Source organism: Ambystoma mexicanum, chromosome 2q (assembly GCF_040938575.1).
Source record: "Ambystoma mexicanum isolate Mex_15411 chromosome 2q, UKY_AmexF1_1, whole genome shotgun sequence".
NCBI classification, from domain to species: Eukaryota; Metazoa; Chordata; class Amphibia; order Caudata; family Ambystomatidae; genus Ambystoma; species Ambystoma mexicanum.
Window position 1 is genome coordinate 1,383,647,570 of NC_090924.1, and position 21,896 is coordinate 1,383,669,465.

Here is a 21,896-nt window from a genome sequence, read left to right on the forward strand (position 1 = left end):
AAGGGAATTTAAAGAGACAGACACACTCGTAACGGAGGCCAGAATCAGGCATCTGAAGCCAAGATAAAGGCCATAAAAGGACAGCAGAAGAAATATCCAGAACAAAGAGGAAGCAAAGCAGATCAGGAAAAAATATTGTAGTAAGTAAAGAGTACCCAGTTCACACAAAAGGAAAGGAAAAGGAGCCAAGTGCGGAGAGATGGCAGAAGAAAGGAAAAAGAGAGCGCAGGAATTCAGCGAATGGGCAAAGAAAGCAGAAAAGGAGTATGGAGCACAATGGGTGCTAGAGGTGATGTCGCCTTTGCTACTAGAGGATTCCAGCAGCAGCGAAGAGGAGGATGCGCTGCCACAAGGCCAGAAAAGGTCAAGAGAGGCGACAAGGGACCCACAGGAGCAGACGGAGGTGCCGAAGAAAAAACAGAAGAAAGGAAACAAAAAAGGTACTGAAAAATTTGATAATAATATTGGGGACAAAATTGTGAAAATGTTAAAAACATGCATCACGGCTCAGGGTAAGTCGCCCAGAGCCCGTGGATGGAAAGAGAAAAAGCAGAAAAATGTATTGTCTGAAACGGCAGGTAGCGAAGATGAGGAAAGGGACCATTTGCAGGCATGGGTAAAATGGAAGGGGGTAGTATGCAAAGATAAAAAGAAAAAAGTACCAGACGGTGGGTTACAGGTGTTGGTCAGGGAGCGGGAGGGCCAGCACCAGCAGAAGACAGGGCCTCCATACCACAAGCGGTGCCGCAAGGGCCCCCCCCAGGGTCCACTCCGCAGGGAGCGCCCACCAGCCCATCAGTGCCTGCAGCAGGGTCAACTACAGTAGCAGCAATAGACCCAGCCACAGTTATGACAAAATATGGCAGGCCCACAGTGGGAAAGGATGCACAAGGTTGGTCACTTAAGGCACACGCATGGTACATTAGTCAGAAGGTGAAGGAAAAGATATGGAGAAAAGAGCTCATACTTTTCATTACTAGATGTACAAAGAAGAGGGCAGAATGTATCAATAGAGGATGTAGGATGTACAGGAGGATGAGAAGGGCTTATTAAAAAGGGCACCAGTAGCAAGGAGTTTTGATAATTGGACGGCGGCCTTTCAAATTATGTCCACCATTATTCTGCAAAAATACCCAGAAGACGGGGCATCATTAGTAACATACCAACAGCAAGTTTTGAAGGTGTACAAGGCATTTGGGGGAGAGGCATGGAAAGAATATGACCACGAATTTAGGAAGAAAATGGACTGCTTTCCAGACATAGGGTGGGATGAAGAAAACTACAACCTGTACATATTTAATGTCCTAAAAGAAAAATGGGACAACAAAGAACAGGGTAGTACAGGAAGCTATCATAGGAAGCAATATTGGCAGAACGACTACAAAAGTGATTACAGATATAACAATAGGAGATACGATAACTATTACGACAGAACGAGGGATCAGAGCTTTTGGAGCAGACAATACAACACTCAGAGAAGTTGGCAGAACAACATACTACCAACAGCACAAGGGGGTGGTAGGGGGAGCTATGGGCCAGATAAGTCAGGGTCAGCCCAATGCAGAAATTTCGAGAATGGGATACCATGTAGCTGGGGTAAGAAATGCAAGTTTAGTCACAGATGCGAGAATTGTAAGGGGGAACATAGTACCGCCAAATGCACCCGAGCGACATCCAGCACGCACTGGGTGCAGGAAAAACGGAATTGAGGAAGAAGTAGAGAGAGGGGCCACACCAGTCAAAATTGAGAAAATGGAGAAGTGGCTACGGGTCTTCCCAGACCAAGAGGTAGCCGAGACTATCAAGCAAGGTTTTCAAGAGGGTTTCAACATCCCTTTCAAGGGGCACGGGTCCCAGAATATCCCTAGAAACCTGAAATCCACATTAGAGAACAAGGAACTGGTGGGCAAGAAAATCAGGAAGGAGGTAGAACTGGGGAGAATGGGGGGCCCTTACAAGTCACCACCATTTTCCGAGTACATATTCTCACCACTAGGCTTGGTCCCCAAGAAGGAGGCAGGAGAATTTAGGCTGATCCACCACTTATCATACCCACCAGGGGCATCAGTGAACGACGGCATAGAGCAAGAGGCAGATTCTGTGAATTACTCAGACTTTCAGGAAGAGGTACAAGTGGTCAGGAGAGCCGGTCAAGGGGCATGGATGGCGAAGTGTCGGGGGGGAAAATTCTGCCGGGGTCGGCCGGGCCGTCCGCAGACCTCCGGGCAGGGAGGCCCCAAATCCTCCCGTATATCCCAGAAGAGATAGAGTATGAGACACACACAAGAAGCAAGGTGACTCTGCTGTTTATTATACAAAAACGGCAGGGATGGGTCAAGGATCGTACGCGTCCGTCCTGACACACACACAATCATGGGGCTCGCAGGCGCTTTTTACCTTAGTATGACGCGCTACTTGCGTCACCTTAGAAAGTTAGCAAAAAAAAAACTATCGCCACTCTTAATTGGTTGCTCGAGTGGTAGGGTTAGTATAGCATACATATAGAGAACAATATTAGTGGACAAGGGCTAGTCAGGTGATATATCTGGGTTGTCCCTACAATTAGATACATGAGAATTGTTACATGAAGACTCCTGATGATTGGTTAATGTTAATGGCGTCAGTGATAAGAGCCCCATGTTCTGATTGGTGCGCCCGCGAGCTTCCCAGCCTGGGACCATAGCTGTTCCCAGCTCTCGGTGTACCTGTCATTTGCAACAATGTTTCACTATGAGTACGTGCAGACAATGTGAGGACTTATTCATGAGCTGGAAAGCCGACTACTCCCACTGTCGCAGATGTCCATTGAGCCTTTTAAATGTATCTGCCTGTGTCTTGTAACGAGGGAACCAGACGCCTTCTTTCTCCTGGGCTTGGCATCCTGTCAGGTTCGGCTTGGTCACGTGAGGTGGGACCGTGTTTGAGGCAGAATTCTGCACAATTAATATTGTTTTTCCACTATGTGCCTGGTTTAATTTGCAGGTGCGACTTTAACGTTGGTGCGCGGCGTGCGAGGTTGCAACATCGTGCCCTTGATGGTCTGCTTTTGGAATGTGGGTTTGCAACATTACAACCTTGGCTGTCTGCTTTCGCCAGGCTCATTCTGCAGGATCAGCAACCTGACTCTTGTTCTTTTAACGTCCATGGGAGCTCTTGCTTGCGGCCTACTTAGGCCTGGTGTATAGGTGGAACCGTTTGGTGCACAGGCGCTTTAGGTTATAGTATCATATTGTCTTATGACCAGTATCGTGTCTTCGTTATATTTCTCATTATGGCACCTGGGTTTAGGAGAAGCGTAAGCAAGCTCTTTAGATGAGTTCATGATGCGTCTTGCGTTTCTGCATTTTGAGAGCCTATGTGGAAAATAATAAAGATGCACGTCCGTGAGTATGTCTGTCGCCTACGTCATAGCACTGAGTATATTCTTCGTGTAGATTGGTGCGGGAGTGTCCAGTGTGTATATTGGCACAGGTGTGCTGACCGTTGGCTAGGTCGTCATGGCATCTCTAACGACGTGTAGGTTTTAGTCTAGTTGATCCGTGCCGCAGGTATCGGCATGGGCAGGGCGGGCTGCTGGGCAGGCAGATGGACACATCCGTATGTTCCTGTACCAGGGTATTTGGTCATCTGGTAGATGGGCAAACTCTTCTCGTGGCGGGTGTCTGGGCCGTGATCCTTTAGGCCAGGCATGAGAGGGGAAGGACGGGAGCCTGTTTTTCCATTCTCCCACTTCAGTCCCCACTCTGGTCGACTTGTCGACCACAAACATATCCTTTTCGTTATCTCCTCTTACTCTCCATATCTTAGTTATTCCTCCTAAATGTCCATAGTGGTTAACATGATCTTCAAATGACCAATACATATATTCACATGTTCCTCCAGGAGTACAGTATACCCATTTTCCTATGTAACTCCTGGGATTTCTTGGGTTCTCGATCTTCACCGATGGTGGGTCCAGGTGGTTGGTGATGATCTGGTTGCGCAATTTCTCTCTCTCTTGTATTATTATGCCTGTGTGCTGGCCGTCATCTGCTGGCATCAATGGGTGCATACCGACCATTTCAAGCAACTCGTCAGTGGTGCGTGCCTTCCGGGCCTTCCAAAATCTTATTATGATCAGTGTAGCTCCAGCCAAAATAGTACAACCAACTATAATTTTCAGTCCATCTGACAGCCAAGATGGCATCCATGACCATAATAGCGAAAACCAGCTCTCATCCTTTTTCACGCCTTTACTTTCATCCATCATTTTGGAGTGCATCTGGGCCAATTGTGAAACTGCTTCTGTCAGTGTACCGTTGTCAGCATCGTTGGCAGGAATGAACGTGCAGCATGATTGTGCTATCTTTGCGCAGACTCCTCCTTCCATGGCTGTGAGGAGGTCCAATACATATCTGTTCTGAAGTGCTACCATCCTTATAGCTCGCAGCTCCTCTTTTATTGCGTTGAATCCATTTACTGTAGAATTGATGGTCATCATTAGTTCCTATCTAGTTATCTGGAGCCATTTTGCGTTTGCGTAAGCCTGCAGTCCCGGATGTATTATTGAGGAGAAGAACATTGCTGCTCTGCTGAATAGTCTGTGTTCTGGCAGAATTGAAGTGAGTGCCGTTTCCGACCTTCCCCATAGGTAATTTCCTGTCAGAGGTTCTCCTTGTCTTTTCCTTCTATTTAGGACAGTATTATTGCCGTTGGTCCTGTTTCCTGGCTCCTCCTGAGGTGGTGCAGATCTCTTCTTTCTCTTGTCCCCTTCATCCATTTTGGGAAAGTTTGCCACATTCACATGCTTCTGGGGTACCACTAGTGATGGTACATTGACGTGCACCATCGTGCATACACCATTCCACAGAGGGGGCAGTGTGTGGTATGCCTTTTCTCCACAGGCCCAGTAATGGTCCATTATCACTGCTGTTCCTGCTCCCCCCTCAGGTAACTCCATCACGCTTGCACAGTTGGTGTTGTATCCTACGTCCACCTCTCCTTTATGTTGGTAGCATACCTTAGGCGCAGTCAGCGGCAGTATTGTTATTGGGTCTTCATCCGTCTCTATCCACGTGAGCATGGGCACGTACTTGATCCAAGTCGTCCAACATCTGTGGTTGTGTGCATCGATAGTTGAAATAGTTTCTTTTGTTACCATGTTGCTGCCAATCACTCCTATCTCCCATTTGTTGTCCAAGTACACCTTCCCCGTTATCGTCACCAGTGGCCTCTCCCAGCATCCTGGTTTACCAGGAACTTCAGTGGCGTACCAATCACATGGTAAAAACTGCAGTGTTACTTTCTTTGTTTCCCCTTTTGCAGGACCACTTGTTATGTATCTGAATGCTTCAGCATGTAAACTGCTCTTGTGGTAACTCAAATAAGTCTTGAGGAAGTTGTTTTCGTATGGGTATGAGTCTCGTGTTTTCCACACCATATGCACCACTGTCCCTTGAAATCTTCCTTTCGTTTGGAACAGTGCCAAGTATATTATGCATCGTGCTGTCTTTTCATCTATTTCTGTGGCAACAAATGTTCGAGAAGCGCTCATAGCGTATGGTATTAATGAGCAAACGTAGCAGCTGTCTTCTGTTGTCTGCTTACCAATGCGGGTCATGTGTTGGTACCATATGTTGTTTGAGACGTGTGCTGAATCTTGTATATAATTGTCAATACCTTTATTATCTGAGTATGTGCTGCGTTGAACTCTATTTTGTTTGTGCGCAATTTTACTAGTATCACCTGACGTAACACCTGTTGCAGCTGGGGATGGGGGTGGATTAGGTTTGGGTACAGCAATAATATTGATAGCACAGCTGTACTGCCATACAGAGGCAGCCAAGAACCCGGTGATCATGAAAATCCCTATTATTTTTATTACACATGCTAATTTCACCGGCATTTTGCTCTTACCTTGCTGCAGTCCGGCAGCGTATTCTTGCGACGTTAGAGTTGCCCGCCTGAAAATTCTCAATATGCTGGTTATTAAATGTTAGTTGTTGTTTGTTTTTTTTTTTTTAAGCTCTCCCTATCAAATAGTTATTCAGTGCCCAGGCGAAGAGCTGTTCCCACGCTAATCTAAGCGATCTATCTCTTAGGGCAGGCAAGTATGGGTGGAGGTGGGGCATTGAGTATTCTATGGCCAGGAGGAATGCTGTGTAGTAGACACGTACCATTTTCCTTTTCAGGTACGTTGGCCTTTTTATTTCATATACAAATTGGTGTGACAATTCTTCTGGGTAGTTATCGTCTGAGAGTACCATCTACTCCTGGGCAGTGAATTTGTTAGTTATCTATTTTCTTAGCAGTACAATAATACGCAGTTCCTGCATGTGCGAGAGAAAAGAAAAGAGAGCATTCACGTGTTTACATGTGTACGTGTGCGAGACAATGTCCTTCAATTCAGGTATAACTGCAATGGGGGTAGGGTCAGTGGGTGGTGGGCAGGGGGTTTGGGCTCAACTGGCGGAGGTATCTTTACTCTTTGAGCGTGTGACCATGGGGTGGGCAGTATGGGGATCACCCCTTTCTTCTTCAGTTATTGTCTCTGGGGAGTCTGGGGAGTGACAGGGAATGGGAACACTTGGGCTGTTGGCTGTGGTAGAACTTTCTTCCTCCGTTGGTGATGTTGTTGCTGTTCTCCCAATGGACCTGTCGGTGGCGCTGGGGCGGGTCTGTGGTTTGTAGATCTTTACATCGTGTAGGTGGTTCCAGGCACGCTTGTCCTGTAGCTTTACTGCTCTCGTTGATACCTCCTCTACCAGATGGGGGCCAGTGAATCGTGGACTATTCCACTTCCTGTTGAAATTGCGAAGTAGTACGTGGTCACCTTTAGCAATTTTACACAGTCCTTCCTTTTCCAATTCTTTATCCGCGTCTTCTTGTTGATTGCTGTTAGACCCGCCCCGTGTGCGCTCGAGCTGTTGAGACACAAACACTACACTAGTAATCAAAGAAGACACATATTGGTACATTTTATCACCAAGAACACTCGCTGTGCTTTCGTGGTCGGTAAATGCTCTTGACGTTGGCGTTAGGGGAAGGCGCATTTGACGTCCGGTAACCACCTCGTGAGGGGTGAGGTGGTGGTCAGACCCTGGTCTATTCCTTAGCTCAAATAGGGCTAATGGAAGGCAATATAACCAACTCTTCTTTGTTGTTTGCTGTATCTTTGCAATTGCCTCCTTTAATAGGCCATTCAGGCGTTCACATACACCGTTGGCCTGTGGGTGGTATGCACATGCAAATTTATGCTTGATGTTCAGCAAGGATGTGATGTGCTGGAACATTTCGTTTGCGAAATGTGGGCCATTGTCTGACCTTAACACCTCGCACACTCCCCACCTGGGGAAGACCTCCCTCACTAGGAATTTAGCTGCTCTAAATGCATCTGGGTGTGAACAGGGCCCTGCCTCAACCCACCTAGAAAATGGGCATACTACTACAATCATATACCTATTTCCTTGACATATGTTGATCATATCAACATAGTCAATATGGAGATGCCGGAAAGGTCCCTCTGGCCGGGGTATAGTACCTCTTATCACATTTAGAGTATGGCCGGCCGTAAACTGTTGGCATGTGAGTCAATTACTGATAAAATTTGACACATGAGAATTTAACTCGGGGCAGAACCAGTCTTCCCTAATTTGTGCTGCAATTACTTCCTTGCCTGTGTGGGCTGGATGATGTAGTTGGCTCAGGGCGGTGTTCAAAAGTGCCAATGGTATTACAACCTTTCCAGTGCCACCCTGGCGCCATAGTGCGTCGGTCGGTGACATTGTACATCCTCTTTTTACCCATATTTCTTTTTCGGCCATTGGTGCAGCCGCTTGTAGCTCCATAATCTGTGTGGCTGGGAGATGGGTGTACCCTTCTCTTATCAACATCTCCTTAGCCATTCCCCTCCCTCTCTCTCTCTGTGACTCTGGGGGGTTCCATATCTCACCAAAGTATGCAGCATACTTCGCATGTGCGTCTGCTGCTGCATTCCCCTTCGAGACGTGGTCCTCACCATTGGTGTGTGCGGTGCATTTTACTAAAGCTAATTCTTCGGGGTCATTTATTACTTCAATTAGTTCAGCCAATAAGAGGGCATGTTGCACTGGAGTGCCATCAGCTCTCCTAAACCCTCTTCTTCTCCATTTCGACAGCCCTGAGTGGACAGTAGATGTAACATATGCGCTGTCGGAGTATATGGTCACCCGTTTGTCAAAGCTTTCCTTCAACGCCAAGATCAGTGCAACTAATTCCGCTGCTTGAGCGGAGTAATGCTGTGGTAATTGTACACATTTCATTGCCACACACACCGGTACCTCCATCATTTTTACCAATACAGCCCCAGTCCTCCTTACACCATCCCTTTGATCGATAGTTGATGACCCATCAATAAACAAGAGCTCACCTCCCTCTAGTGCGTTTTCTTCAACCTTTCTAGTACATGAGTACATTTCAGTTATTTGCTTACAGTCATGGGCATAATCTCCCTCCTCAATTACTTCTGCTAGGAACCTTGCAGGGTTGACCGTGCTACATCTAACAATTGATAGTTCAGCTCTGGATAAAATGATCTCATAACCTGATGCTCTTTGCGTGGTTAGGGTGGATTTAGGTTTATTCAATATTGCAAATAGTGCATGTTCCACAAATAGTGTAGTTGGGCACCCCATGGTGATTGCTGATGCTTTTTCCACCGCAAAAGCAGCTGCGGCGAGACCTTGTTCGCAAGGGAAGTGGCCTAACATCACAGGATCTAAGTGGCCGCTGTAAAATGCTACTGGTTTGTAGCCCATGCTTGTTTTTTGAGCCAACACTGCTTTCATTACTGCTGAATCGCAATGTGAGAATATAAAAAATTGTCGCTCATAGTCTGGGGATGCCAGTACCGGAGCAGTTGATATTGCATCTTTCAATTCATCAAAAGCCTCTTTCATTTCCATCGTCCACCCCAGCTTTTTCTCCCCTTTATTAGCTTCCCTTAACGCCTCAAGCAAGGGTCCTATGTACGAGCTGTAATCAAATACCCATGCTCTACAGTAGTTGCACAGCACCAGGAACTGCTGCAGTTCCCTCACAGTTTGTGGCATTGGAGTGTTTGAAATGGCCTGTGCTCTTTGTGGTGCAATCTTTCTTCCATGTTGGGATATAAGTTGACCAATGTAAAGTACCTGTTCTTGACAGTACTGTATCTTTTCCATGTCTACCTTGTAACCTTTTTCAGCCAATATTGTCAACATCTTTAAGGAGTCCTCTCTGCATGTTCTTTCGTTTGTACTGCAAATTATTATGTCATCCACATACTGCAACACTGTGCTTTCCACTTCAATGTTACCCAAATCCATCTGTATGACTCTATTGAAAATTGAGGGTGATTCGCAATACCCTTGTGGCAATCTGGTGTGCTTCCACTTTGTGTTTCTGTAAGTGAAGCTCGTCAGATCTTGTGAGTCTGGGTGTAGTGGTATTGAGAAAAAAACATTTTTAAGGTTGATCACTGTAAATCGTGATGCTTCTGCTGGAATGCCACACAATATTGTGGCCGGGTTTGCTGCTACGGGATATTCCGCTTCTACTATGTTGTTCAAGGGCCTGAGATCCTGTATGAAGCGCCAAGACCCCCCTTTAGCCTTGCACACTGGGTACACAGCCGTGTTACATGGTGATTCTGAGGGGACCAATATACCATTATTTATAAGGGCCGTTATGGTTTCATATATGCCCTCATCTGCCTCTTTTGATAGTGGGTACTGTTTTACTCTGGGGAGTATTGCACCTTTTTTCAATTTTATTCTTACTCCCCCTATACTTTTTATGCACCCCACGTCATAGGGGCCAGTAGTCCACAATGATTTGGGTACCTTTGACATATCCTCCTTAAACAAGGGGACTGGGGTGCATGCGGGTGCCTCAAGTGCCATTGCAATTTTCTGTGCTACTTGTTTGTAAGCCACTCTTAGCCATATTTCCACACTCATCATAAACACCATTTCACCTTCCTCCTTTTCATCTGAGAACAGCTCCTCATCTGACATCTGGGTGAGCCTACATCCTTCTGCTAATGCTATTACGGCCCTCCATGCTCTTCCTTCTCTGTCTTGGGCATGTACAGCAATGTAATCAGCTGTTGCAATAATGCTCTCAATGTCCATTAGAACCACCTTTCCTTCTGGTTCATTAACAGGTGTTTCTGGTCTGAATAGATAGGCTGCTGGCCTCCTCCATATTTTCCCTTCTATCCCTGGCATCCATGCAATTGCCATATCTGTTCCATACTGAAATAGTTCGCCATCTACTGGCTCCGCCCTAATCGCTGTCTGTCCGCAGTATGCTTGCATAATCTGTCGTGCTGTGAGCATGTTAATCCCTGGAGTAGAGCAAATTATGCCGTCCTCAGTAAAGGAGATCGTCATATTCAACCTGTTCATTATGTCTCTCCCCAGTATATTTACTGGTGAGGCACTATAATATAGAAGTGGAACTGACAGATCTCCAATAGATAAGGGAATGTTATCAGTAAAGGGAACCAACCCTCTAGCCCCAGAGAATCCTTGGGTGTTCATGGCTTCGCCTGACATCTTGAATTTACCTTCCCTTATGCAAGACCGGGTCACCCCGGTGTCAACAAGGAATGATATTTTTTTGTCACCTATCGTTACCTCTATGCGTGGTTCCTCCGCACTATTAGGTGTTACTGACAGGATGGGACACACCAAGGCCGTCTGTGGGCTTTCCTATTGAGGGTACAACGACTGGCCATTTCCGGTATAAGGGTTGTGTCCCAAAACCGTCACCCTACCCAGTTGTGTTTGTGGTGCTTGGGGTTGTTGTGTCATCGCTACCTGTTGTTGTGGCAGTGAATATGTTTGTGGCTGTTGTTGTGTTAATTGTTGTTGTTGTTCATTTCCCTGTTGCAACGTCTGCTGTTGTGGTAGGCCCTGCTGTTCCTGTGAGGGCCTTGGTTGTCCCTGATCACTCCATGATGGTGTTCCTGGTCTAACTCTACACGTGCGTGACATGTGCCCTAATAGTCCACAGCTCCAACACACCAGTGGTTCCCTACTCTGCCATGGAAAGCTCCCTGTGTTGTCCTGGTATACTGGTTGCCCTGTGGGGTAGGAATTTCTAAGTCCTCCCACCTGCTGTTGGGTGCTATATCCGTATCCTCTCCCTCTCATAATTCCTCCTCTCCCCCTGCTATAATTATAATACCCAGCTCCTGCCATTGTATGTCCTCCCCCCATGTTGGTCGTGTATGGTTGGATTGGCGGAGCCTGTTGTGTTATAGCCGGTGAAGGTGGCATTTGGGAGGAATTTTGTGCAGCCACTACTTGTGTGGGGCTTTGGGTCATTGTTGTAGGTGTAGTTATTAGTGCCCCTTCCATTGTATATTTAGTAAGCTTTTTCTGAACTAGTTTAGCCTCTTCCGTTTTCCTGTCCTCTTCCTTTTGTTTCATTTTTCCTTGCCATGTCCTGCAATGATGCACTATAGTCAGTTGTATTTCTGGCCATGGTTTTGCTTCCATTCCCACTACTTTCTTTAGTTGTTTCTGAACTCCTTCTGGGAGCCCTTGTACCAGTATATGGTAAAATATTGCTGGTGTTTTATCCCATTGTTCTCTAGTTTCAATGCGCCACTTCTCTTGGATTTCCTGGATATAATCAACAGGATCTTCGTTCTCACGCATCTTGCGGGAGGTAATTGCTCCTATGTCTGATGTGTCTGGGTACTGTACCCTCAGTGCCTGCCATAGTGCATGTCTGAAGTTTGCGAATGGTGCCCCATCATGCGATGTGTTTGTTATTGTTACCCCATGGAATCCCGCTCTCTTCCAAATGTCATCCGCTCTATCCCCTAATATTGATATTAAAAGGCCCTTTACATCTCCTACTGCCAGTTTCTGTCCTGCGGTGTGTTTTTCCATTTCATATATCCATTTACCCGCACCTCCACTTAATGATGGGAGCCTGCATTTTATATTTTCTTTATCGGTATGCTTCCAAGGGACATACTGTGGTCTAACCCCTCCTCTCTCCAAAAGTGGCATTAAGTTATGTCTTGTTTCACCCTTTGTGTTCCATAATATCGAGTCCTCACACCCTTCCTCCTCTTCTCTTTCTTCTACATCTTCAACTTCGTCCATATTTCTCTGCTCGTAACTCTTTATTCTCCATCTTTTCCCCTTCTTCCATCATTTCCTGTATTTAATGTGGGCATGTGTATTCGTCTTTCCTGCCTGCGACTAGGGAGGTCTCTAAGCCGACATGCATAGGGTGTCAGTTCGTCTGTGAAGGGCGCGAGTTTTATTTTGCGTAACGAGCGTGAGGTGGTTGAACATGTAGGGTGCGATGGGGGAGGGTGTGATGGGGATGGTGCGGCCTCATGTGCCTGTCTTTCCGCTATTCCTTGCTCTCCCTCCTCACTTCTCCCCAGCTCCTCCTTTCTCCTACTGATCCATGGTGAGTCTGTGTTGGTCCGGATGATGTATAGTTTATCTAAGCTTTCCCTTTCACTGTTTCTTCCTTCCTTTTCCACTCCTTCTTCTTCCTCACTACAAAAGCTAGTCGTAAACGGCACCCCCCACTCGGTCTTTTTCCCCTTGATCGTTACTGTTTGTAAGTCTATTAGGTCCAGTTCTCCTTTTCCTCCTTCATCAACCGTTCCCCTTTGTGCTGATGTTGTTGCTACTTCTGTGTTTCTACATACATCCCCCCATGCTCCACTCTCCCTTCTCCTATCTTCTCTTTCCTTCATTTCTCTCCTCCATCTCCCTACTATTTTCCTCCCTTTTCCTTTTTAATTCCTCCATCACTTCACTTCTCATCTGTTCCAATATTCTTTCATCCTCTTTCTTCCTTTCCCATTTCACCCTTTCTCTTTCTACTATACTCTCTAGCACCCTCCCTTCTTCGTATTTCTTAGTTGTTTCTGATAGTAGCCTCCTCTTCCACATTGCCATTTCTTTTTCTTTTTCTTCTTCTTCCCTTTTCTTTTCTCGCAGCACTGCTCTTGATACCCTTTCTGCTGCTGCTTTTACCCTTTCAGCTTCTCTCCTTTGATCCTCAGTTCGTTCCCTTATTTTTTCCAATTCGTTCTTACCTTCTTTCCTTTTCTTCGCTCTCTCTCTCTCTCCTCCCTCTCGAGCTGCTTGATCAATTCATTCTGCTCATCCCTTAATTTTGCTAGTCGTTCCTCCAAAATCTCTTCCTTTTGTCTTAACAGCTCTTCCCCCCTCATTTCACTCTCCCTGGCATTATCCTCGTCTGTTTTCTTTACTACCTCCTTCTCTTCTCCTGTTAATGAACCTCGTAATTTTAATAATATCTGTGCAGCTACCAACTCATCATTTCCTATTTCCACAGTCTGGTCTTCTCCGGTCCACCCCTCCCCTGCTGGCACCTTCCTATGAGCTACATATGGTGGAGGGCTGTATGCCGGCTTCGAGTATCCCTCAGCCGCCCTTAACTGTCCTCTTTCTATTTCTCCTAATTCTCTTAAAGGGTACAACCCCCTTCCCTCTGTTTTCACTCCCTTTGCTAGGGGTATATCGTTGCTCGGTTCCTGTTTTATTTCATCTGTTTTATTATTCTTTTCTCCTCCCTTTCCTCGGTTTCCCATGTTCTTTTGGTCCTCACTCCCCTGTTTCCCATCCTCTCCTTCCTCCTTAATCTCTTTGTCTTCCGGTATTTCCCCCATAGTGAACATTCCATTTGGTCCTGGTCGGGACCCCTGGAACATCCTCCATAAGTTAAACACCTCCATGTGGTTTGCCAACTTCTTCCCTTTATATGTATTGTGCAGATGGTTTTTAATAATGAATGTTGGACATATGGATCGAAGCTACCATTAGGCGGCCACGGTGTCAGCATTTTGTTATCCGTCCCCTGGGTCCATTCTATGCTATACTTAATCAGTTTCTCCCTATGGGGTGGCAGTGTTGTGCATATGTGTTGTAGTGGGGTAGTGAGGGTGTTCCCCCCCCCACCCGATCTTGTCCCGTATGACATAGTAGCGCTCCACTTGCTACCCTTCCCCTATCTGGTAGCAGTTTATCTCACTAGTAGTTTACAATATACAGCCTTATATCGTTACCTGGCCCCGTAAGTTTGGGGACTTACGATAGTCCGCTAAGGAAAATTATATAAAAAATATAGTATGTTACATTTGTATATTTTCTCCTGTCTTTCTTTCTTTATACAACACCCTTACGGCCCCCTGCGGCCGAGGCGCACGTAGCCCCCTGCGGCTGCGTACCCCTTATGACGTTCTTATACAGTTGTCCTAATTTCACGTGCTCCTCCCCCTTCTACACTTGCCGTGGCCGGCGTTCTCCGTGCGCAGCCACGTTCCCTGTTTCGCCTTTCCCCGATCAACTCATTTACCGTTTATCTCCGTTTCCACTCCCTTACCACACTTCTCTTCCCCATCACTCTCAAAACGGAGATGCCTTGTGTTTGCGATATCCTATGAAAGCCCTACTGGTGACGTCACCGATCTCTTCGAGCTACTGGTAAGTTCTTCATATATTCTTTAAGTTCAAAATACACTTGCAATCTACCCCCGTTACCCTTACAGCTGTCTTCCTGTCACTCCTGGAACAAGGTAATCAAATCAATAATATAATCGGACTGCGCACACTGCGTCGCCTCGCGTGTGATACGCCCCTCGACAGGAGGGCTTAACCAGCCAATTATCTTCCGTATTGGGCAACTAACTAGCTACCGCCTACAGGGAAACGTCATCTACCTATCGAGTGTCTTGCTCGAACAATAGGGATCCTCATCTACTCATTGATCAATAAATGCCAAATCGTAGGAAACCACACACACACACACACCCTTACACGTAGTCGCGACCTAGGCCAATCAGTGTCTACGAGCGGCCACACGTGATGTTTTCGTGCTCCGCCCCCTCCCTTCGCGTAACGTAGCCGACTGCCCTCGCACTTGTTCGGCTACCATTCATTCCATTTCCAACACTAAATTGTCAAACCTTCGCCGCGCACCTGTGTAACACCTCCCACCTCCCGTATTTAATTCCTCCCCCCTCCCTCACAATTTCACATTGCTTGTTGTGCGTGGCATGCTCACCAAGTTCTCTTGATGCGGGGAAGCTCGACTGCGTGCACCCCTCCAAGCGGCTCGTCACCTCCCCTCGTCTGGACCACGTCTGGACACTCGCCAACCGCGGGCGGGATACTTCTCAACCGGCTCCCGAGGGCCAATATCCAGATTGCGCTGTCTGGTCTTCTCGCAGCTCCGCGATGGTCCTGTAGTCCTCAGAAGGGGGCGACGGCAGAGGGGGCCGCGCCGCCGGGCCTCCTCGCAACTGGAGTGCCTGGAAAAAGCAAAAATAAAAAAAAGGCAGATCTTAAACAGATCTCAGCAGTGCCTCCAACTTGTCGGGGGGGGAAATTCTGCCGGGGTCGGCCGGGCCGTCCGCAGACCTCCGGGCAGGGAGGCCCCAAATCCTCCCGTATATCCCAGAAGAGATAGAGTATGAGACACACACAAGAAGTAAGGTGACTCTGCTGTTTATTATACAAAAACGGCAGGGATGGGTCAAGGATCGTACGCGTCCGTCCTGACACACACACAATCATGGGGCTCGCAGGCCCTTTTTACCTTAGTATGACGCGCTACTTGCGTCACCTTAGAAAGATAGCAAAAAAAAACTATCGCCACTCTTAATTGGTTGCTCGAGTGGTAGGGTTAGTATAGCATACGTATAGAGAACAATATTAGTGGACAAGGGTTAGTCAGGTGATATATCTGGGTTGTCCCTACAATTAGATACATGAGAATTGTTACATGAAGACTCCTGATGATTGGTTATGTTAATGGCGTCAGTGATAAGAGCCCCATGTTCTGATTGGTGCACCCGCGAGCTTCCCAGCCTGGGACCATCGCTGTTCCCAGCTCTCGGTGTACCTGTCATTTGCAACAATGTTTCACTATGAGTACGTGCAGACAGTGTGAGGACTTATTCATGAGCTGGAAAGCCGACTACTCCCACTGTCGCAGATGTCCATTGAGCCTTTTAAGTGTATCTGCCTGTGTCTTGTAACGAGGGATCCAGACGCCTTCTTTCTCCTGGGCTTGGCATCCTGTCAGGTTCGGCTTGGTCACGTGAGGTGGGACCGTGTTTGAGGCAGAATTCTGCACAATTAATATTGTTTTTCCACTGTGTGCCTGGTTTAATTTGCAGGTGCGACTTTAACGTTGGTGCGCGGCGTGCGAGGTTGCAACATCGTGCCCTTGATGGTCTGCTTTTGGAATGTGGGTTTGCAACATTACGACCTTGGCTGTCTGCTTTCGCCAGGCTCATTCTGCAGGATCAGCAACCTGACTCTTGTTCTTTTAACGTCCATGGGAGCTCTTGCTTGCGGCCTACTTAGGCCTGGTCTATAGGTGGAACCGTTTGGTGCACAGGCGCTTTAGGTTATAGTATCATATTGTCTTATGACCAGTATCGTGTCTTCGTTATATTTCTCATTATGGCACCTGGGTTTAGGAGAAGCGTAAGCAAGCTCTTTAGATGAGTTCATGATGCGTCTTGCGTTTCTGCATTTTGAGAGCCTATGTGGAAAATAATAAAGATGCACGTCCGTGAGTATGTCTGTCGCCTACGTCATAGCACTGAGTATATTCTTCATGTAGATTGGTGCGGGAGTGTCCAGTGTGTATATTGGCACAGGTGTGCTGACCGTTGGCTAGGTCGTCATGGCATCTCTAACGACGTGTAGGTTTTAGTCTAGTTGATCCGTGCCGCAGGTATCGGCATGGGCAGGGCGGGCTGCTGGGCAGGCAGATGGACACATCCGTATGTTCCTGTACCAGGGTATTTGGTCGTCTGGTAGATGGGCAAACTCTTCTCGTGGCGGGTGTCTGGACCGTGATCCTTTAGGCCAGGCGCGAGAGGGGAAGGACGGGAGCCTGTTTTTCCATTCTCCCACTTCAGAAGGCCGACATAAAGTCAGCATTTCGTCTATTACCAGTGAATAGGGAGTCACAGAAGTGGTTATGCATGCATTGGGAGGGCGAATATTTTGTCGATAAATGCCTCCCAATGGGCTGCGCCATATCATGCGCATATTTTGAGAAAGTGAGCTCATTCCTACAATGGGCTCTCACAAAAGAGTTGCAGAGGCGCAAGTGGTTCACTATCTGGACGACTTTTTGTTTGTGGGACCACAGGGTTCCAAGCTGTGTAAAGATACATTAAGGAAATTCATGGCAGTAACAAGGGAGTGGGGCTTCCCACTGGCGGAAGAAAAAACAATGGGCCCAACACAGATAATCCAATTTTTAGGAATCAAAATTGATTCACGGGCAGGGGTGTGTAGGATCCCGGATGAGAAGGTGTCAGACCTACTAGGCACAATCAAAGACCTGAAAGGGAGAAACAAGGCCACAGTTAAGGAATTACAATCGCTAGCAGGGAAACTAAACTTTGCTGGCAGGGTCATACCACAAGGCAAGATATTCCAGAGGAGGGTGGAACAGAGAACAAGAGGGACCAAAGAGGGACACCACAGGGTCAGAATGGGTGGAGGAATCAAGAAGGACTTAGAGTTATGGAGCGAATTCCTTAAAGCATTCAACGGGTCAGTGGTATGGCGAATACCCATAAATGAAGAAGACAAAAGGGTGTTGTTCACGGATGCAGCCGGGGGTTTTGGGTTTGGAGCAATACTGGGTACAGAATGGTGTGCAGAAGGTTGGCCTGAATCATGGCACGAGGCTGCATGGACAAGTAACATTACGCTACTAGAGCTGTTCCCGATTTGGGTAGCGCTGTGCGCATGGGAAACAGAGCTAAACAACAGAGAGCTAAATGTCTGGTCCGACAACATGGCAGTAGTGCACGTGATAAATAACGGAAGCGCATCATGCCCGTTGGTCTTGGAGCTAATGAGGGCAATAACGTTGGATTGTCTAAAAAATAATGTTAACATAAGGGCGAGGCAAATCAATGGAGAAGAAAATATGGTTGCTGACGCATTGTCTCGTTTCCAGTGGGGCAGGTTCAGAGAGCTACGGCCGGACGCAAAATGGATGAAAACGCCCACGCCAAAAAAAGGCATGGGTCCCACTGGAAGCACTGGAAAAAGATTGGTTAACTACAAGGTTGACTCAGAAGAGGAGGATAAACCGCAGGAACAAGGCCAAGTGATTGAAAGATTGGCAAGGAGCGCGATAACATACAAGACTGGTAAGCAATATGAAAAACATGTGATTGATGTGCTAAAAGGAACAGGTTCAGAAGAAGTTGGGGAAATTACAGTTTCCAAAATGTGCTATTTTTTGGCAAAAGCATTTGCGCAAGGAAAAAGGAAAAACTGGGCAGCAGCGCATTTGGCCGCAGTCGCATATATGGCAAAGGTGGCCGGGGCGATAGACCCAACAGTTAGCCCACGGATAAAATATGCAATGAAAGGTTGGGCAAAGTTGGAAGGAAGGAAACCAGAAAACAGGAGACCTTTGAATTTTAAAAAAGTGGTGAAGCTGTTACAAGTATGCGACAGCTATGAGACTAGGTTATTCAGGACGGCTTTTGTGCTAGCATACTTTGGAGCATTCAGGATCGGGGAACTGGTAGCACGTAATACAGTCGCAGGAGACGGGCTAGCAAAAAGCGACGTCAGCATAGGGTCCAAAGGCATGTCAATTTTACTGAGAAAATCAAAAAAAGACCAAATGGGGAAGGGAAGAGCAACAGAGCTAAACTTCATCAAGGAAAGGGAACATTGCCCCAGGTGCATTACCAAACAATTCCTGGAGGTACGACCGGAGGTCAGGGGGCAGCTACTGATACACAGGGATGGCAGGGCCCTCAGCAGATACCAGCTCCAAGCAATACTAAAGAAAATCATAGCAAAAGCGGGGTGGGATGCAGCCGAGTTTGGGACCCACTCTTTTAGAATCGGGCAGCCACATCAGCATGGGCAGGGGGCCTGGGAGCAAAGGGCGTAAAGAAAATTGGGGGGTGGAGGTTGCAATGTTTCAAAAAATATGTACGAGAAAATCTGATATGATGCCTTTCCCACCCACACATGCAGATACAGGGCCATACAGATCAGCGTGGATAGTCGGCCATTCCTTCGTGACCCGGGCAGGCAGGTGGATAGAAGACTTTAAAGAGGGCCTGCATTTTAAAAAGACGATAACTTCATGGTGAGGCCTCCCAGGAATGCGGTGGGAAGACATTCACGACCGGCTGTCTGATTTGATCGGGTTCAGGGACCCTCCCGAATACCTGGTAATACACCTCGGGGGTAACAACCTGGTCAAAACAAACAGGGCCGAGCTAATGCGCAACATGTGTGAGTCATTAAGGGCGATAGCACACTACTGGTGGAAAACAGAATTTTTTATGTCCAAGATCATCACCCGCAGAGTATGGTACGGGGCACACAGAAGACATGCCATTGAAACAGCTAGAAAAAAGCTAAGCAAAACAGTAGAAAGGTACTGTTGGAGCACAGGGATCCATTTCATAAAACATGGCTTGTCACAGAATGACCCGGATTTGTTCCGTCAGGATGGTGTACACCTCTCCAACAAGGGGATGGGGGTATTTTCAGATAACATTTTCAGAGCTTTGGCAGCACGGGATGCAGTTAGGGATGCTTTTTGGGGGGACCTGAGTGGCCTAGGCAACACCCACTCAGGTGTGGCGGCGCGTGTCCAGGAACGGATGTCCATGGGTATCGGAGATTAGCCAAAGAGAAGGAGGGGCTTCACATCTCCTGGGCACGTCGTGCCCAAAAGCGATTTTTATTTGTTGGTCATTATGATTATGGTGTGGTGTTATTTTCTGTAGAAAATAAAATAGCCTACGGCCATAATTTTTTCCACGAAACAAATACTCTGTCTGTATGGTTATTTCTTCCCCCAGGTATTAGGGTATCAGAAACAGGAGCGGAGGGGGGCCCACACTACTCAGCCTATGCTTCTACTGGCCCCACTTCAGGGCCAATGGCGCAGGCCACGCGGCCCCTGCTGTGGCTTCTACCACAGCTGCCGCCACTGTTGCAGAGAGACAGAGAGAGAGAGAGAGAGGATGACTGCGCAGGAAGGGGGCGAGAGGGGGCATATCAATGCATGCTATTTCCTCCTATAGCGCTTATTTTCCGGGCTGCTTCAAGGCACTCGGTGTGACCTGGGAGGGAGGGAGAACGATGGGGCTATGCTGGGGCCCGCGCGCAGCTGTGCTCGTAGCGCTGTGCGTGCTGTGAGGCTCTCGGAACCGCCGTTGCCACTCAGGCTGGCGCTGCCAGTGCGGATGCTTCCACCTCCCACCGCAGCGGCTGTCCCGCTCTTACCCCCGCTGCTCGCGCGCTGCCTCTGCCACCACCGCCGCGGGGTGGGGGGGGAGTGGAGGGGGGCCTCCCTTCTCCCCACACTGATGTCACAGGCACGGGCATGACAAGGCGGAGTCAGGTTACAGCAGGAGCGGGCTGTGCGAGCATGCAGCCGAGGAGTAACTGCTAATCCGGCCAGGACTGTGGGGATCGGAGCCTGCCTGCCTGCCTGCCAGCCTGCCAGCGCTGACAGCCCTGCTCCTGGGGCCCGAGGGAGGACCCAGGGGACACCGGCAGCTCTCGGTGCGCTGCCGCCGGCCGGGGATGCTACGGGGGGCTGCAGAATGAGATCCCAGCCTGGCAGCTGATGCTGGAGCCGCAGCCCGGGGCTAGGGTCGGGAATGAGAAACATTATGTATTTCGGTAAGTGTGGACCTACCGGCGGGGGTGGTAAGGGGGCGTGGGGGGCGTAATTCCGAAACGTGGTACGTGTGTCTGCAGTGCGGTGCAGTGTACGGGGTGGCGATCGGGTGTGTGCTTGGAACGTGTATAAAACGCGAGCGGGGCACTCGTGCGTTGACACGTTTAAGACGCTGTAAACAACTGTAGCATGATTACCACATCTGTGGGTACTCGAGACATCAATATGCATTGAAAGGTTGAGAGGATCCTAGAGGAATCCGCACCTGCCAGCTTCAGGCTACCCATCGAACATCAGCAGCACGTGCATTAGCCCACTGAGCTATCTTACCCCATACCTGGCTATGTCGTACTCGCAGATTCACGTTCTACTTAAAGATGTAATTGGACTTCATCCTTCTCTGTCTAACCCCGGCGGGACCGCCCCCCCCCCCTTGTCCATCCCACCACTACCTCTTCCCCGCAATACACCATTTTTCTAGCACTGTCTGGGACAGCCCCTAGCACTGGCATGAGTGTGTAATGCGCCGCGGGTACAACACCAGTTAACTGTCCTGCTAATTGCTTTTATCGCACTTACCGCCCCAAAGCACTCCGCCCCGCCGGCCCGTAGCAGTGGCGTGACTGTGTACAGTGCTGGTGACTCCAGCGCCGGTCATGTGTCTTGTTGGCTGTTTTCACTGCGTTTAGACCGCATCCAGGCGGGTTCACAACACTACAGTGAGGAAGTGAGTTGGCACGGTGCACTGCCAGGAGCTGTACTGTACGCTGCCAGGAGCTGTACTGTCCTAGGAGATGCAGTACTCGATGAGAAACGCAGTGCTAGTTGCTTGCTACGATAGCATCGCTCCTTAAGATCGGGGTGTGTGTGCTTTTATAGTGCTTTTCTCCGTTTAATGCCACGTCAAAGCGCTGTGGATAACGTGGAGGAATGCGCTGTGAACTTGTGCTGTGCTGCTTGTTTTCAAATGCGGGTTGGACAAGCACCCTGCGGCCTCTCCCCTCTATGATAATGTATGGTGACTCAGCTCCCGTATGGGGGGGGGGGGCACTCCCAGGTGATTCTTACAGTGGGGAGCTCTGGGAGGTGTAGTATGGCTCGTCTAAACTGAACCCCCAGTACTGGAACACTCACACTGCGCTCACCGCCTAGAGGCGCAGGCTCGCTCTAACGCTGCTGCGCGACCGCCC

General features: G+C 48.2%; 1 protein-coding gene and 1 long non-coding RNA gene across 2 annotated transcripts in view; one reads left to right on the plus strand and one right to left on the minus strand.

The window, feature by feature from the left end:
* Window positions 1-21,643, minus strand: part of LOC138570186 (uncharacterized) — a 64,756-nt gene extending 43,113 nt beyond the window's left edge. Inside the window, exon 1 of the long non-coding RNA XR_011303421.1 lies at window positions 21,286-21,643. This is a non-coding gene — a long non-coding RNA (uncharacterized lncRNA). The remainder of the gene's footprint in view (window positions 1-21,285) is intronic.
* The window catches only part of ZNF385D (zinc finger protein 385D), a 694,135-nt gene continuing 692,383 nt past the window's right edge, over window positions 20,145-21,896 (plus strand). The window contains exon 1 of the mRNA XM_069648866.1: window positions 20,145-20,708. Coding sequence (XP_069504967.1) covers window positions 20,687-20,708 — 22 coding nt within the window. The 5' untranslated portion in view covers window positions 20,145-20,686. The remainder of the gene's footprint in view (window positions 20,709-21,896) is intronic.